This window comes from Myodes glareolus, chromosome 6, assembly GCF_982192425.1.
Source record: "Myodes glareolus chromosome 6, mMyoGla1.1, whole genome shotgun sequence".
NCBI classification, from domain to species: Eukaryota; Metazoa; Chordata; class Mammalia; order Rodentia; family Cricetidae; genus Myodes; species Myodes glareolus.
Window position 1 is genome coordinate 91,257,612 of NC_142031.1, and position 19,430 is coordinate 91,277,041.

General features: G+C 45.9%; 1 protein-coding gene and 1 pseudogene across 1 annotated transcript; one reads left to right on the forward strand and one right to left on the reverse strand.

The window, feature by feature from the left end:
- LOC148121886 (uncharacterized) lies at window positions 1-16,399 on the forward strand. The gene is made up of 3 exons (XM_087907336.1): window positions 1-273; window positions 1,060-1,155; window positions 1,936-16,399. The coding sequence occupies exons 1-3, from the start codon at window positions 242-244 to the stop codon at window positions 15,509-15,511; spliced, it is 13,704 nt and encodes a 4,567-aa protein (XP_087763462.1). The 5' UTR covers window positions 1-241; the 3' UTR covers window positions 15,512-16,399.
- Window positions 16,393-19,430, reverse strand: part of LOC146894344 (intraflagellar transport protein 172 homolog) — a 22,878-nt pseudogene continuing 19,840 nt past the window's right edge.

The following is a 19,430-nucleotide window of genomic DNA, read 5'->3' on the forward strand; positions in this document are numbered from 1 at the left end:
AGAGGAAAAGATGTATCAGGATCTCTATGTCCCCCACTACTGCATTCTGGGGTCACTTCTAGTACACAATGAAGACAGTATAGTTTGCTTACAGAGCAAAGTTTGATGGCTGGGCTGTACCACTCATCAGCTTCATGATGTGACTTCATCTTTGCTCCCCTAATTGTTAGATGATGTCAGTAGTCACTGTGCTCACGGTCTCTTTACTCCTGTTACAGTTTCACAGAGGGAAAAAGCAAGAATGACGAAAATTGTTGAAACTAATCTAACATGGTAAGCAGAGTCTGTCTTCAGACTGTCCTATGACAAATACCGTGATGGCTGGTTTCATGTCAACATGGTACAAACTGGCATCATTTTGGAAGAGATTGCCCTGTCTAGATTGCCCTGACGACAAGCCTGTGCTGTATTTTTTTTAATTTTTAATTTAATTTAATTTTGTTTTGGTTTTTCGAGACAGGGTTTCTCTGTGTAGCCCTGACTGTCCTAGAACTCACTCTGTAGACCAGACTGGCCTTGAACTCAGAGATCTACCTGCCTCTGCCTCCAAAGTGCTGGGATTACAGGTGTGTGCCACCATGCCCAGCTACATTTTCTTAATTGATGATTGATATGGGAAGGTCCGCTCACTGTGGGTGATGCCACCCATGGACTGGTGGTTTCAAGTGGTACAAGAAGGCAGAATGAGCAAGCTATGAAAGCAAGGCAGTAAGCAGGGTTCCTCCATGGCCTTTGCATTAGCTGCTGCCTCCTGGATCCATCTTACCCTGAGATCCTACCATGACTTCCCTCAGCAATGGAGTGTAACCTGAGAACTGTAAGCTGAAAAAACCCTGTCCCCCTACATTTATGGTCACCGTGTTTCAGCAAAACAGTGGAAATCCTAGCTGCGACACCATCTTAACCATAAATGTTATATGTAAAATCCTGGGACTTTTACTTCGTTTACTGTGATAGCAATTGCCTCCTTCCTAAATTAACTTCCTATTCTTATGGGCTGGCTTACTGGTACTTTATTAATATCACTTCAGTTCCACTGACATCCCCTTTTGTGTTCAGTGTTTCAGGACTTCCTATGGGCTGGAACCAGGACTTTGTATTCTGGTCAATAGACAAGAGTCTTCAACGGATCATCCAACATCTGGAAAATGCAAGGTCAGGAGACAGAGTTTCTCGGTAGGGGAGAGAGAGGGAGTAAAAAGAGGGAGGTAAAAGAAAAGTGAGTTTGAGCAATGGAGAACAATATTTTGAGCTTTATTTATTCCATGTTTTATATGGGTATTTTACTTGCATGTGTGTTTGTGCACCACATGCATGCCTGATGCCCACAGAGGCCAGAAGAGGGCATTGGATCCCCTGGCAGTAGAGTTACAAATGTTTGTAGACTATCATGTGGGTGTTAGTAAGCAAACTTGGGTCCTCTAGAAGAGCAAACACTACTCTTAACTGCTGAGACATCTCTCTAGGCCCCACAGTGTATGTACATATGTGTGTGTGTGTGTGTGTGTGTGTGTGTGTGTGTGTGTGTCTGCAAAACTTGGTGTCATTCCTGCGGAGTCATCCACCTGGATTTTTGAGATAATGCCTCTCACTCAGACTCACTAATTAGCCTTGGCTGTTCAGTGAGCCCCAGGGGATCCACTTTTCTCTGCTTCCCCAGCGCTGGGGCACTATGTCCCTTTATTTTCATGCGGGTCCTGGGGATGGAACTCAGCTTCTCTCTTTGAATAGCATGTACTTTATTGACTGACTCACACATTTTGCTCTTGGTGGAGGGATTCTTTACACAAACAACTGATGTTTGTGAATGCAACCCCTCCTTTCATCTCTCCCTTAGACCAAAAGTGTTTTGGAATTGAAACAACCACTCTTTCTCTTCTTACTGATTTTGTGCCTACTGATTCCAAAGAAAATGAAAACATTTCTTTTTGTCAGGTCAACACTTATCGAAAGGACTTCAAAAGAGTCCCAAAATTTTTCTTCCTCCTCCGTCTCTGACATTGTGGGTCGGGAGGCTATCCCACCTTCTTGCCACCATATGATGAGAAGCAGTTCTTCTGACTCCAGTATGTCTGTATTATCCAGCGACAGCTCGAACACATCCTTTCTTCCAACGTGGAAATTCCGGAGACGTCGTTTACCTGCTTTCTCCCGAAAGGAACCGTCCATATCCACTTCCAGAAGCCAGAGCTCATCCATGCCTACTTTTCAGCTCTCTCCTTTAGTCAGAGGAGAACTGGAAGGACACATATGTCAGAAGGTTTCTACTTTGCGGGCACAAGTGGTGCCTCTGCCCGTGAAGAAATCCTGGGAAATGCTTAATCATTTGATGGATGTACAAGGAGTACCTGAACAAGGGCTCCCCAAAACTCAGTTACCTAAACTCATCCCTCAGAGTGCTGAGCAAAATAGCAATCGATCTCCAGATGTTCCATCGTTTCATGTCCATGTAAACATTGGGCTGAATTCTGAATTAAGAAGGACAGAAGCGGCACAGCCGCTTACCTCAAACAAGCAGATACAGGCTGAGAATGACCGCCAGGTTCTTAGATACAACCCTTTAGTTATATCAATGGGCACTCCATCTCCCATTAACATAGTTCAGGAAGAAAACACTGTACTGAAAAAGGATCCAAAGCATGCGTTAGAGCTGAATAAAGATCAGAGAGTCCTAGGTCTTCCAGAAGAAAGGATTCAGCCACAAAGGGCACAAGTAACTGAAGTGGAACTGACAGCCCAGGTACCATGCTCAGCCAAGGACAGTGTAAAGGTCACTCCAGAGGCATTGCTTCAGGTTATGGGCTCGATGGGAATGATCCCAGAATCACACGCACAGGTGAGAGACGACATGGGGTTTCCCCCGCAGCCATCAAATCAAGCAGAAACAGCGAGTATAACTCCTGGGCCATCAGATCAAGTAATTGAACCAAAAATAGTAAAAAGTCTTCCGCATCCAGCTACGGAATCAAGGAGTATGGCCTCAAGACTGAGTCAAGTCACAGATAATATGAAGGTAACTCCTGTGACCTTGCTTCACATCATGGATTCCATGGGGATGGTGAATGAATTACACCCACATGTCGTAGAACCAGCAGGAATAGCCCCAAAGCCAGAATACCAAGTCATGGAATCGGCGAAGGTGGATACATTGCATGGCCACCAAGCCATACGACCAGGAGATAGGAGTCTAGGGCTACAGCAATCAGTTCTGGGAACTGTGGAAGTGATTCCCCAGCCTCAGCATAAAGTCATGGGAACATCAAACATGACCTTGGGGTCACAGAATCAAGCCACAGAACACATTGGGATTACTCCTGGTCCAACACATGAAAATATATTGGAAATTAGCTCCAGTGAACTTCCTAAAGCCATTGATTATACAAAGGCAACTCCAGTGGCACAGCAAACTATGGATTCCATGCAGATAATTCCACCAGGACAGCCACATGTTACAGAACCTAGGGCTTTGCTCCAAACTCAAAATCTGACCCCACTGCCAGCGCAGCCAGATGTTCTGACTTCTACCGTCCCAATAGGAGCAGCAGAGTTTAGAGGTGTACCATTGCTTGAAGATACAAAGAGTCTGTTGGTAGAAGGTAGGAGTTTAATTCCTGAGGCACTGGTGGAAAGTGTGAACCTTAGTGAATTGGTCCCAAGCACACACCTTAATGCGCTAAAATCCTTAGAAGTGAACCCTGACCCAAGTTATCATTTCCTGGAACCCAAAGAATTGGTCCTACGGTATCAAGCCCCAGAAGAAAGAGTGGACTCTGACATTCGTCATCAGGTGGAAGAATCTGTTGAGCTGACACAATCATCATTAGGAATGACTCCGGCACCATTGAGCCAAACCTCAGACTCTATGGAGACGTACTCACCACCACTCCAAGAAACTCTTGAAACTAGGAACCAGGTTGTAAAAGGGATGGAAGAGACTCCAGAATCACAAGACGCAATTAAAGATGCTCTGGAATCAGTGGTGATGGCCCCAGAACCACAGCCCCCAGATGTGAAGTTTCTTCATGGAACTCTAGAATCATGTTCAGAAGTTACTAACTTATCAGAAATAACTCTGAGACCAGAATACAAAGACAGAGAGACTATCAGATTGACATTGCCTAAAGTTGATGATACTCAGGGGGCCATGACAGAACTATATTCAGAAGTGGGATCTCTGAAGTTGGGTCTAGAACCAGGAGTGCAAAGTAAGAAATCAGAGTTCTTGGCACAACACTTGAAATCTGCAGAAGTAACCGGTGAACCTCCTGTACTAGCTGTAGAGCCTATGGCACTAACTACAGGACCCAAACCACACATTAAAGATGTGATCCCAGGGCCCCAGCTCCAGGAAGTAAAGCCAGGGCAAATAGATACAGAATCACAGTTGCAAAATGAGAAATCTGCAAATGTAATACAACAATCATCTATAGAAGAGGTAGGTCCTGAAAAGACAAAGCCAGAGCCAGGGCCACAAAGTCCATCACCAAAGGAACTGAGTGAGGAGACACCGCCCCCAAAAGTGAAATCTGTGGATTTAAATCTAGGCCCAGAGCAGCTAAGCATCAAACCTGGATTGATTCCAGGGCCACAATTGCAAAGTGTCAGATGTCCAACGTTATATCAAGGGCTGCTTCTTCAAGGGGGAAAACCAGGAAATTTCATCTCAGGTCCTCCACATTATGGTGTGAAATCTGATGAGGCACTATCACGTTCCCCAGTATCAGAAATCAGATCGTCAGATTTTATCCCAGGGCCAAATCTTCCAGAACCAAAACTGCAACATGTGAAGTCTATGGAAGTAAATGTAGGACCATGCTTGCAAGGTATGAAATTCTCTGATCTGATCCCTGAGCCCAAGCACCAAGGTTTCAAATGTACACAGGTCACACCAGGTATTCAGTTTCAAGATGGGAAGTCTCAGGGACTTACACCAGAATCATTTTTGCCATTAAGCCAAGAGCCACAGGTTGAAGATAGGAAGCTTGTTCTACCTGTGGAAGTATCAGAGTTTCAGAGCAGGAAACACACAATACCAGCCTCTGAACTACAATATCCAAGTGGGATATCTGAGGAGGTAAATCCGGAACTGCGGCAACAAGATACCAATTTTTCTGAGTTGGCTTCTAGGCTAAGACTTCAAAGGGTCACATTTGGGGAGGAAACTCCAGGACCATTGTTTCATGGTATGCGGTCTATGACTCCAGAGTTGGGGATACATAATCCAAAATTAGCAAAGATGACTCCAGGGCTCCACGATACAAAGCAGGCGAGTTCTAACTCGGGGCCGTGTCTGCAAAATGTCAAATTTTTTGATGGAACACCAGAAACTCAATCTCAAGGTGTGACAACTTCAGAGTTACACTTGGGGCCACAGTTGGAGTGTGTAAAAATGTTTGAGTTTACCTCACAGCCAGAGAGGCAAGGGATGAAGCCAGAGTTAATAATACAGGAGACACTGTTTGGAGATAGAAGGAATCAAGTACCAAGTACAAGGAATCAAGTACCAAGCTTTGAAGGTGAGATGTCTTATAAGCTACCATCTGAGCCACAGATGCCCATGGCAGAATCAATGAGATCGACTCCTGGGATACACCTAGCAAGTGTATATGATTCTGAGTTGGTTGGAAGACCACAGGCACAAGGTATAGAACCTTCTGATTCGATCCCTGGACAGCATTTGGGACATAGAAAACCTGCGGAGAAGGTCACAACCTCAAAGCAAGAAGAGTTAATGCCAGGGCCTTATTTGGGAGATGTGAAATCTATGGAGCTAAGGTCAAAGTCAGAGCTGGGAAAAGTCAAATCTATACCATTAACTCCAGGGATAAAAGCAGGAGATAAAGAACCTGAGGAGCTGCCCCTGGGCCCCAACTTGAAAGGTTTAAAATCCGAGTTACTACCTTCAAGACCACAGTTAGAGAATAGGAAATCTGCAGGCTTAACTCTAGGACAATGTCTAGAGAGGATAAAATCTACAGTGGTATCCCCACGTAGTTCCCAGTCAGACGGTACAAAAACTGTGAAGTTGATTCCAGGTTCAACAAGTCAAGATTTGAAGACTGTGGGACTGGACCGTGCCACACATGTTCAAGATGTAAAGGCCATGGGTTTGAACCTTGAACCCAAGAAGCAAGAAGAGAGTCCTGTGACTTTTGTACCAGGGGTACAGTTTCAAGATGAGTTTATGGAGGTGTTGCAAGGGCCTCAACTACAAGGTATAAAACCCAAGGAACTGACTTCACAGTCACAAATGCAGGATAGGAAACATGTAACTATCTCATGTTTGAAGTCACAAAGTCTAAAACCTGTGAATATAGACAAAACACAAGGAATCCCAGAAGAAAAAATTGTGAATTTAGTCTCAACACAACCGTGTCGAGGAATGACACCCACGGATTTAACTCCCAAGCCTGGACAGGATGACCAGATAACTGTAAGATCACCTGAGCGGAAAGGTGGGATTTTAGACCAGGTGAGCAAACATTTTCAGTCAGAAGATATGTTGTCCATGAAATCAGGTCAAGAAGCCAAACCTGCAGATAAAAAACCCAAAGAGATCAAATTTAAAGTACAATTTAAAGATATACCATCATTTGAATTGACTCCTGAACCAGTTGTTCACAGTGTAAAACCTGAAGAGGTCCAAGATGAATCACAGGTGCCAAGTATGAAACCGTGCCAGGTCACTCCAGGGCCACAGGGGCACCAGGTGAAAGTCTCAGAGCCAACGTTAGAGCCACCATTTCAAGATGTGCAAACCATGGTGCTCACAGAGCCACAGATTGGAAGTACAAAATCTGTCCTATGGATACCAATATCTGAGTTTCAAAGTGAGAAATGGGTAGGGCCAGACTTTAGGTTGCAATCTCAAAGTGCCAGACGTACAGAATTGAAGCCATCTACACAATGGAGAGGTGTGAGGCCCTCTGAATTGACTGTCAGGTCTAAAATAATTCAAGAAGAAAAATCTGTAGGGTTTAATCTTGAGCCACAGTCACAGCAAGTAAAAACCTCTCCGTTAGCACTAGGGCTTCAGAAAACAAAAACTTTTGACTTAACATCAGAGCCACAACCTCAAGGAATCAAAACTGTGGATCAAAACAAAGATCCACCAGCTGAAAGTGTAAGATCCGTCCAGTGGATACCAGGACCTGAGTTCCACAGTGTAAAGTTTTTGGGAATAAATCATGAGTCACAATCTCAAAATGTCAAATCTACAGAACAGAAATTATCCATACAGTTGGGAGGTGTGAAGCCATCAGAGACGACTGTAGGGCCAAAGATTCCAGGGAATAAATCTGTGGATTTTAACATTGAGCCAAAAGTACAGCACAAAAAAACCCCCGAGGCGTCCCCGGAACCAGAGTTACAAGAAGGGGAAAACTCAGAGCCACAGTCTGAGTGTGTGAAAAGTATGGCATTACACCACGGATCAGAGCCACAGGCTGAGGGTGTAAAAAGTGTGGCATTACACTGTGGATTACAGCTTGAAAATACGAAATCTGTTCAGTGGATCCCAGTGTCTGACTATAAAGCTAAGAAATCTATGCTGAATCTTAGGTTACAATCTGAAGATGTCACGGCTAAAGAGTTAAACCCTTTGGCACAACTAAGAAACGTGAAGACTTCTAGTGAGTTAACTACTACAGGGCGGAAGTTACAAAGTAAACAACCTTCAGGGTCAACCCCGGAACAACAATCTCACAGGTTCAAAACTACTGATTTTAAATCGGAGCTCCAGTTTAGAAGTATGAAAGGATGTGACCCACACTTAAGGTCAAAGATTAACAATATAAAATTCCCATCCAAACCCAGGTTTCACTTAGGAGGCACAGGCTCTCCTGGATTGAACCCTGGAATGCAACCACAAGAAGTGAAACTCTTAGGGTCACCCCCAGGAACACAGCCTCAATCTGAGATCAACTCTGGGCCCCGGTGGCAAAGTGCAGAATGTTCTGACTTGACACCTGAAACAGAGTCCCAAAATATAGAATGTGTCACGTCAAGTCAAGGTAAGCCATTTGCCAATCAAAGTGTCCGGTTAGACTGTAAACATGGGTCACAGTGGCAAGGTACAAAATTCAATTCAGTTCTGAGGACAAAGTCCCAAGAAATGGAGATGGAAGACTGTGAATCAGGCCCACAGTTACAAGATCTGAAATCTTCAAGGACAATCATGGGTATAAAGGTCCAAGATGTCAAAGCTATGGGCTTTACTCCTGAACCACAATTACAAGGTATGCCATCTGAAGTCCTTACAGAGAAGAGGGTTCATGGTGTGCGATTGGTAGAAAGCAAACCTACTTCAAAGTTACAAGGTAAGGAACCTGATTTCACCCCAAAGATGCTTTTGGGCACAAAATCAATAGAGCTGGACTCAGCGCCCCCTTTACAAGATTTGAAATATCCTGAGCAGATCTTGGGTATGAAACTTCAAGGTGTAAACCCAATGGAACATCATGTTGCAAGTATAAAATCTTCCAAGCTGGCAACACATATAAAATCTCAAGGTGTAAAAGCAATGGACCTTAATTCAGGACCACAGCCACAAAATAAAAAGCTGTCTGAGTTGGCTCATGGGAAAAAGCTCCAAGGTATGGAATCTTTGACAGTGGAGTCAAAGTCTCCAAGTGGGGACTCTGTGGAGTTAAACCCGGGCTCTCAGTTACAAGATGAGAAATCTAAGTCAGTTCTGGGGATAAAGCATGACGATGCAGGACCTACAGAGGTCAGTTCTCACCCATACTTGCAAGGTATGAAGACTTATGAAGTATTTCCAGAGGACATGCTTCAAGGAGAGAAACCCATGGGCTTTGAGGCCCAGTCGCTGTGGCAGGATGTAAAATCTCTTAGGCGGACTTTCTACAAGGCACTTGACAGGAAGATTTTGCAGCTGAAAACCCCTCAGTTCCAGGATGGGAAACGGTCCATGTTAGCCCCAGGATTATATCTTCAAGGCATGGAACCTGAGGCAGTCAAGACTGGATCAAAGTTGAAAGGCGTGCAACCCGAACCTACAAATGTCCAAGCAGTGAAAGATATGGGGATCAATCATGGTGCAGAATTGCAGGTTGTGGGATTCGCTGAGCAGGACTCGGACTCAACAATCTATAGTGTAGTACCTTCTGAACTCAGTGCCGGAAACCTGAAGCAAGATGGGAAATTTCACAAATTAAATCAAAAGCAACAGCTTCAAAGTATAAAACCGGTAGTCTTCAGTCATGAGCCACATTTGCAACATATCAAGTCATCAGAAGTATGTACAAAGCTTCAAGACCTGAAGTCTACGGAATTCACTTCAGAGCAACAGTTGCAAGAGATAAAAGTTCCTGAGGTGTGCACAGAGTCCAAGCTGCCAGAGGAGTCATCTCTGGAATTCAAACATGAGTTTCAAGGTAGGACATTCTGTGACTTGAGTCCAGGGCCACAGATTCACTGTAAAAATATCATGACATCCAAGACAGGAACACAAAATGTACAATCGTCTAAGTTGCACCCTGATCTAGACCTTCAAGGCATAATATCTAACGAATTCTGCCTTGTATCACATTTGGAAGATGTGAATTCTACATGTACTCCCAATGCCAATTCTCAGTATACAAATTCCAGTGAATATAAACCTGGGCCATATTTGCAAAACACAAATTTCTCTGTATGCATTCCAGAGCCAGACCCTCGATATATAAATTCTGAGTGCAACCTTGGGCCACATTTTAATGGAATGAATTCTGTGTGTATTTTAGGACCAAAATTGCAATGTGTGGATTCTACTGGGTACAATCATGAGCCAAATTTGCAAGATGTAAATTCTTCTGCATGCACTTCAGTGTCAAGTCCTTCGTGTGTGAATTCTTCCATATGCACCCCAGGACCGAGTCCTCCGTGTGTGAATTCTTCCATATGCACCCCAGGACCAAGTCCTTCATGTGTGAATTCTTCCATATGCACCCCAGGACCAAGTCCTTCGTGTGTAAATTCTTCCGTATGCACCCCAGGACCAAGTCCTCCATGTGTGAATTCTTCCATATGCACCCCAGGACCAAGTCCTCCGTGTGTGAATTCTTCCATATGCACCCCAGGACCAAGTCCTCCGTGTGTGAATTCTTCTGTATGCACCCCGGAGCCAAGTCCTCCATGTATGAATTCCACTGAGTGCAATCCTAAAGCACATTTGCAAGGTGTGAAGTCTTCTGCATGCACTCTAGGGCAAAACCCTCAGTGTGAGCATTCTAACAGTAATAATCTTGGACCACTTCTTCAAGGTACGCATTCTGGTACAACATTTCCAGCACCACAAATTATGTGTGTAAATCCTGTTTGGTGCAGTGTCCAAACACATTTGCAAAATGTGAATTTTTCTGCATGTACTCGAAGACAAGAATCACAGTCTGCAGATTCTATGGGATACAACCCTGGGCCACATTTAGAAGCTCCTAAACTTCCAGGTATGAAGTTTTCTGAGTTGAACCCAGGGACAGGAATTCAAAGAGAGATGCCTGTAACAGTTAACCCAGGACAGCACTTGCAAGATTTAAAGCTTGAATTAACTCCAGGGTCAAATATTGCAGGTATAGCACCTGTAGAACGCAACCCTGGGCCACAGGAACAATGTGTGAATTTTTCTGAATTGAATCCAGGATTAAAATTACAACCCATAAATTTAGTGAAGCTTGGTTCAGGGCCACAGTTACAAAACATGAAGTCCCTTGAATCAGAATCTCAGTGTACAAGATCTGTTCTATTGAACCCTGGACCCCCTTTTCAAGTTGTGAAACCATCTAACTTAATGGTAGGGGCAAAGTTTCAAGATATCCCACTTTCGAAGAAGCAGTTTGGGTCACGGCAGCAAACCGCACAACCCGTGTTGACTCTGAAGCCTCAGTCAACTGGTGCGGACTCTGTGAAAGTTTTACCAACACCACTGCCTGAAGATAGAATGTTTCCAGTGTTGAACAAACAGCCATTGCTTTGTACGAACTCTGTAAATCTGACACCTGGCTGTGGTCTGCAGGACTTAAGAAGTGAGGAATTTTCACCAGGACCTTGTTTTCAAACAGTTAGAGCTATGCATGTGAAGCCAGGGTCACAGTCTCAGAGTGGGAACTCTTCAGAGTTTGCTCCGTGCCACAGGTCTCAATATGTTCAGTCTTTCTTTGCTTCAGAGCCGTGTCTTCAAGATACAAAACCCACGCAGCTGAGGCTAGGATCCCAACAGCAAAGTATGAATCGCCACCAGATTGCTTTAGATGAGACGCCCACGGTAGTAACACCAGAGTCCACCAGGAAGTCCTTGGCAGGACCAGCCCTGACAAGTGTCAAATTTTCAAATTTAATTCCAGAATCTCAGCCGCAATGTATGAAAGCATCAGAGTCAAGGGAACAAAGTGTAAAACTTGTGAAATTATCATCAGTGTCCCTGCCACAAAGTGGAAACTCCGTGGGCTTATCACCAAGTCCATTCCTTCAAAATGTGACATTTGGAAACCAAATTCCCCAAACAAATGATCAAATCACAGAACCCTCTAAGGCGACATGTAGACCAGCACACCACCTGGTGGACTATGCCGAGACGAACACGAAGATAAGGTACCAAGTCCCCAAGCCAACGGATAAAGTCACAGAATCATCAGGGATGCCTCAGCCGCTAGGGCTTCAAGTACCAGAATTTGTTGATCTGACTCCAACACTAAGTGATCAAGATTCAAACTTCTCAGAACTGACCCCACAGAAAAACTACCAGAGCCTAGAAACTCTGGAGTTTCTTTCTCGTTCGTGGACTCAATCGAAAGATTTCAAGCAGTTACAGACCCAACCAGCCACAGAATCTAAGAGAATGACCCCCGACCTCAAGAATCATGTCGCAGAAATGACAGTGCTAACTTGTAAGGCAAAGCAACAAGGAAAAGAATTTCTTAGAGTGACTTCAATGCCAGTAAATAGAGAGACTGAATGTGCAGAAAAATCTCCAAAGCCATATCCTCAAGGCTTAGGACCTGTGGTGCTGAGCTCTGAGAAAAGAACCCCAAGGGAACAATCTGTAGTACCGCCACCAAGGCCATTCTACCATGTTCCAGATTCTGCTCCAGGGATAACACCAGAATCTAAGCTATGGCTGCAAAGGGAAGAATTCTCAGAGTTGGCTGCCCAGCCAACCAATCAAGTTGTGGGAAATACAGCCTCTGTCGAGCTGGCATTTGAGGAATGTCAGACAGAAGAGGTAGTAAGGAATCTAACAAAGCCCCAGAATGCAAGCATTGGAAAAGCAAATGTAACTCCAATAGAATCACTTAATCAAATGATAAACTTTCTAAGGATCAGCCCAAAGCCACTCGATCAAGTGACAGAATCCGCAAAGACACAGCTTCAAGTTCCTCAAGTTTCTGAATCTGTGACAGTGATTCCTGGACCACCACTTCAAGTTATAGAGTCAGTGATGATACCGGAGCCGACCTCTCAAGGGTCAAAATATGTTGATTTGACTCCCAAACTGTGTGATGCGATAGTTTCAGAGTTTGCTCCAAGACTTTGGCTACAAAATGTGCAATCTAAGAAATTAATCGCAGAGCCAACACATCAGATTTTAGAAACGATAGAATTATCAGGCTTTCAAGTGATAAAAACTATATTGCGTCCCAAGCCACTGCTTCTGATTGTGAAATCTGAAGAACTGGCACCAGGACCAAGTCCCCAGGCTGTAGAACCAATAGGAGTTGCCACAAGATCAAGAATTAAAGTAAAAGATTCTTTGAATTTACTCTCAAGACCACGTCTTCAAGACAAGATAAAACCTATAGAACAAACTCGAAGGGCAAATATTCAAGATAATTTTACAGAATTAATTTTACAGCAAACATCTCCACTTGAGGAACCTCCAGTATTAACTCACAAGCAAAGGCTTCAGGCTCGAAAATCTGTAGGAATCAAAAGAGAATCTCCTAAAGTACTGGAAATGAATTTGAACCAAGGACGGGTGTGCCAGAATAGAGATTCGGAAGCGAAAACATCAGAAAAGTTACAAGCAGAGAATTACTTCTCCAGGTTCATAAGCAGCCCTCCAATCCCATTTATTTCAAGCTCTGTCAAAACAACCGAATTAGGGCCCCTTCAGGGTTCTGGAATGCCAGAAGTGCCAAGAGCCTTGAATACGAAGAACTTTAATGCTGACATTTTGCAGTCTCCAGAATCCTACACAGACACTATTATACAGTCATCAGCTCTTCCCTTGGTCCTTCCCTCTGATAAAACAGGGAACTCTGTGGGATCCCTATATCCTGAGATCTGGGAAATGGATGTCTTAACTAAGGAATCAACCGAAAAGAAGCAAATGGAAGAATTTGGGAATTCACTGCATAGCTATTCTCCGTATCCACTGAGATTACTACCCTCGGAGTTTCAGGCAGGATTAGGATCTCGAAGAAACTCTATCCGTTCTTTCCTGGGCAGACAGCTGAACATCTGGGAAAGTCATGTCTGTAGGCAGCGACTACCCAGGAAGTATCTCTCCAATATGCTAATGCTAGGGAATGTTCTAGGAACCACTATGGAAAGGAAGCTTTGTTCTCAACCGTTTTTAACAGAAGGAGCCACTATGGATATCTGCCGATCTATTCAGAATTTATTTGGGGTTCCAGCTGAACTGATGGAATTTTCCCAGAGCCTACTAGAGAGGGGTCCAAGGACGATTTCACAGACTTCAGTTGTCAAAAACTATATTCAGAGACATATTCTATGTCATGGTCACGAGAAAAGAATGCCCTTAAAGATGTGGACACGCGGATCCACATCCTCCATAATACAGCAGTACTCTGGTACCAGATTGGGACTAAAAACAAACTCAAAACTCGGTGATATATTCCAGGAAGTCACTCAGCACGTGCCTGTCTCATGTCCAGGGGCCCAGTTTTCTGTCTTAGGAAAGCCAGAGTCTCCTCTCGGGATACTTTGCGATAGGGAAGATCCTGTTTCCAGGGAGCCAAGTAAAATCTCCCAGAGCGATTCACAGACAAGAACTTTTGAGTCTCACCACTCCCTCACGGCAAGTAATTTTTCCCAGACCAAGACCGATCTCTCAGAAGAGCTCCTAAAAGATCTACAGCTAAAGGTAGCGGCAAAACTCTTACGGAGTCACATACCCCACAACGTCCCTCCACCCCCAGGGTCAGGTCCTGTCCTGAAATACCCCATCTGCTTGCAGTGTGGTCGATGTTCAGGATTTGAGTGCGGTCATAAGTTACAGTCTGCTTCTGAGGCTTACCTTCTCGTCTACCCACAGATTAACCTTATAAGAAACTCTGAAGGCCATGGTGAGATTCGGTTGCATCCTGTGTTTAGGTTGCACATTAGAAAAAGACCTCAACACTCAAAGTATCGTGGGAGAAACAGAACGGACACATGGAAGAACCCTTCCTCACCATCACGAAGGAAAGCTTCCAAGAGTCCAACTTCTACAAGAGATTTCCATCCCAGATCTCCCCAGTCTCCGGCTTCTGTACCAGTTCACAGGAGACAAAAGCAATGGGGCAGCCATGGTGTGGCAGGGAAGACAGAAGCCAAAGACTCTGGGCATTGTGAATTCTGTGAGGTTCTCTCCGCATCAGAGAGTGGCTTTGAAAGTAACCAGGATGAAAAATGGCCTAAGTCAAGACTCAGAAAGACCTCAGACTTAAAATATCCAATGAATAAAATCACCAAGGAACTTAAAACGCAAAACACAAAGCTCTACAAAAACAGTAGAACCACAGAAGAGAGTCCTTCTGGAAAGCTGGCTGATCCATCGAGGAGCAAGAGTATCGAAACCGCTCAAACCAGCACTGTTTCTTCAAAGAGACAACCTAAGAAATCCATCCAGCCCAAGTTCATCCAGCTGCTTTTTCAGGGCCTAAAGCAGGCATTCCAAAGACCACACAGAATTATGGCCATTAATAAACAGAAGCCTGAGGACAGGTCTAGTCTAGACAATTTGTGGTCAAGCAAAAACTTGTACCCTGAAGGAAAAGACGAGGATGATTGTTTAACAGGAGATGGCAAATGGGCCAGTACACCCGTTATCAAGCAAAGGTTCACGGGTTCCACCCCGAAGCAAGAAGACAGATTGCAGGAAATCTCTGACAGAACCCTTAGAAACCTCTCCGAGAGGAGATGTCACAGTCCCTCTAGAAGAACCCCTCAGAGTATCTCTGACAGGAGCCGACTCAGGCTCTCTAACAGGAGAGGTCGCAGTACCTCAGGGAGGAGCCAACCCAGCCCTTCTGGGAGAAGGCCTCGCAGTTCCTCAGAGAGTACTTGTAGCAGCTCTCCAGAGAGATGGGGACGTAATCCCTCCCCCAAGGGTCGGCTTGGTCTCTATGGGAGGAATCCACACAGTCCCCCTTTTCAGAGATGCCACAGCCCCTCAAAAAGGAGCCATCTCAGTCCCATCCGGAGGACATGGACCAGTACTTCAGAACAGAGCCATGGTACTGTCTCTGAGAGACCCCCTTCCAGACCTTCTGGCAGGACAAGGCGTAGCTAGCTCTTCTGGAAGAGCTATCTGGGAGAGGAGTGAAAATGAGTCCATAATTTAAGATCAATAAAGGGGTAATAATTGAACTCTCTTTGCAGCCATATGATCACTTGTCGGGTGGATGGGACTAGATGTGCAAACGCCTGGAGCTCAAGGGTTGGGGTTCACGGGGACCCCTGAAATCTTCAGGCTTTTCCCACTTGCCCCAACCCTCCCCCGCCCCACGGCCTCCCTGAGACCTAACTTAGGTTCTAACTTTTCATGCTGTTCCTGCCCCACCTGTCTCTCTAGAACCACTGATAAAGCACTTCCCTTCCAAAGATCTCTCTCTGCTATGTTCTCTTTCTTTCCTTCTCTCTCTCTCTTTTGATACAGTGTTTCACTATGTAACCTTGACTGCCTGGCCTGAGAGTCACTCACTGTGTAGACCATGCCAGCCTTGAACTCATAGAGATCTACTTGTGCCAGACAGTGATGGCACATGCCTTTAGTCCCAGCACTCAGGAGGCAGAGGCAGGTGGATCTCTGAGTTCAAGGCTAGCCAAAGTGAGTTCCAGGATAGCTAGGACTGTTACACAGAGAAACCCTGTCTCAAAACAAACAAACAAAAAACCCCACCATCAACAACGACAAAAAAAAAAAAACCAAAATTATGCATTATTATAATGCCTGGCCAATTTTTCACTCTTTAGTTTGTTTTGTTGAAGCATGGTATCATATAGTCTAGGATGGCCTCAGACTTACTATGTAGCTAAAGCTGGCCTTGAACCTCTGATCCTTCTGTCTCCACCTGGAAGTGGCAGGATTATACACTGGCACCACCATGCCTAGCTCACATGTTTTTACTTCTGCTTCAGCTTCTGAAATTATTTTTCAGTTTGCTTGTCAGTTTTCCTTATGTGTGGGCTGCTCTGAGTGGGATGGAGCTGAAGGAGAGGAGACTGCACTGAGACCCACTAGTTGTCAGCAGCATGGTCAATGGCAGCCTCTAGAAGTCCCAGCTTGTTAAGCAGTCAAACTGCAGCCTCTCCTCCCAGACTCTTTGCTCACAGATAGGCCATGTGTTTGTGGGCATTGGCTCCTCCATGGGCTTTGGCCACCTGTAAAGCAAAGTTGTTAGAGCATTGCCCACTGCACAGTTGCCCCCTGTCGCCTCTGGCCTCCTGCCCCAGCTGTGATGAGGATCAGGATTCTGCTCCAGATCAACACTGAAGAGGACCAGCTTCCAGGTCTCTTAATGTAGGGTCGCAGTGTTTATGGACAGAGGATGGCTTCAGGAAAGCCATAAGCCCTTAAAATTATAAGTAAATGCTATATAGACAGGTATGGCTGTATTTCAGACAGAAATACTCAGGTCTTTGTGACTTTAGTTAAAATTTGTCATGTAAGACCAGGAAAGAAGGATGCATGAACTCCTCACCTGGTAGGCCTCCTCCCAGAGCCCACTGGACCAGTACATGTTCACAGTTGCCTTCCATTCCTGGGCTTCAAGGTAGTGATACTCAGCTTCCTGCAGTCGGCCTTCTGCCTCCAGCTCCTGTGGGGTAGTGCACTGTAGAGAGCTGCATGATGCCGCGCCTTAAAGATGGCACTGGTTTCCACCTTCCACCTTCCCCACAATGAGTGCTCTCGGTCGTGAACAACTCCATATATGGCTAATACTAAGGATTTGGCTTGCTCCCGCACTTCTGGACCTATCTGCATTTCCCACGTGGCTTGCTGGGGTTGGCTACCTAGAAGTTATTTAAGCTGTGGGATGGCTTTGCCCGGGGCGAGAGGTCAGAAGATTAATCAAGGGTCCTGAATAAACCGCAGTTAGAAGAGTCTGATGTTGCGTCTTCCTTGCTGGCGAGGCGGTCGCGACAGTGCATCATGATGGAAGGGGTGATGGATACTGACTGGTCCAGCTCCTGTGGGGTAGTGCATCATGATGGAAAGGGTGATGGATACTGGCTGGTCCAGCTCCTGTGGGGTAGTGCATCATGATGGAAGGGGTGATGGATACTGGCTGGGAGGCATGGGCAGGGGTAAAAAGGCTCACCTTGCCCAGGTGAAGGTGTGTGTCTGAGTAGATCTGGGTGGTGCTTCCCTACCAGGCAGATCATATCATCATACAACTTGTGCTTTTTGAACATGGTGATGGCAAGGTCAGGCTCCTCCACTGTCACATACAGCCTGAGGACAGGGAATGCACCTGGAGCCTCCTACAGCTAGATCCCTGCTGCCACTGCTTCTGGGAGGAGGCCACAAGTCCTCAGCCCCATCCCTTCTCCACACTGATGCCTCAGCCCCATCCCTTCTCCACAATGATGCCTCAGCCCCATCCCTTCTCCACACTCACCGTTCAGCCTCTCAGTACTTGCTCTGCTTCTCCATTTTCTGGACCTGGGTGATGTACAGCACTGACACATCCTCTGGCCACATGCATTTCATTGCCAGCTGTGAACATGGAACCCAGAGGTTCAGGTGGCAGGCCACATGGAAACTCTGAGTCCGCCCAACAATCACTGGCATTTAGTTACTGCCACTCTCAGTCAGGTAATGTCATGACCATCAGGAGCCCATGAAGAGCTCCATTCTGCCGAGGCCCGAGAGATGGATATGTAGCATATGCTGCATTACCACGCCTCTGCTTACTCTACTGAGGTCTGCAGTGTAGGGGAGATGACAGTGCTATCAAGGGACCAGGGGCTTTGGAATGGTAGTTCAGAATGCCTGGATCCCTGGTCCACAAGCTGAAGTGCGGGCTAAGGGACAGGATCCAAACTGTCAAGGCCCTAGAGATCTAATATATAAATTGCCTTCTTCCACTGGCGGACACCCGGAGCAGCCTCAGTTGCTTTAATGGAGCACCTGGCATAGTCAGGGAAGACATTAATATGTATGAGGAGAGAGGAGGATGGAAGAATAGAGACCCCAAGCACATCCTAACCTACATTCTGAGATCTCTTCCTTTAGGCCGTGCCGTCGTCCTTCGCCCACAGTTTCTCACGTCATGCCCAGATCCCTGTGCCCTGTGCTGCCATACCTGGCTTCAATGTAGTGATTGATGGCTGCATCCATCTGCTTCTGCTGCACCAGGTAGTCCCCCCAGGCCTCCTCCAGCCTCACAACCTCCACGGGGAAAGCCAGTCGTGCCAGTTCAACCGCTACCAGGGACAGAAGAGGCACTTGGCACAGAATCCCAGGGATGGGACCCAGGGAAACAGAACAGGGAGATGAAGTACGGACGGATGGGTGACAAGTGGAGGAATGCAGAGGAAAGAAAGCCAGTCAGCCTGAAGAGATGTCCCCAAGGAGATGCTGGGATACGGGGTGGGCAGGAGTGCACAGTGGTAAAGACAGCTGATGAGCAGCTAGTACCTTTCATGAATGCATTGCCTTTACAGTAGCACTCAAGGGCCCGCTGTGGGTTTCGAATCTTCTCAAAGAGATCACCAGCCTGCCAACACATGACTACAATGAAACTCTGAACACAGAGTCAGGAATCAGCTCCCCAAAGAAGAAATGCTGGCAGTCAGGGAGAGTTATGAACCCCCAGGTCTCCTTGGGTGGATAATGACCAGGAAGAGGCAGCCCACATACCCTTTCGTGGAGCTCCCTCTTGATGAGGGCCATGGTGATGTGTTCTACCAGCTCCGTGTTGGCCAGCTGCTCCTCGTGGGTCAGCACCAGCCATGCAGCTTTGGCAGGGAGCCCAGTCTTGAGGTAGAGGCTGATGGCTGCCAGCCCATCCCCTTGACTCTCCTGCAGTTCACCTGCTCGCTCCTCTTGTTGTGTGTCCATTAACCATTGATAGTAATCCCTGCGCAGCTTTTCCAGGGCTGGGTGTCCCTGGACATCACAGAGGGAGCTAGGGATTCCTTGTCTCTTCTGTTCCTCTTCTGGGACAGTGTGTCTCCTCCCATTCCACCAATATATTAATCCC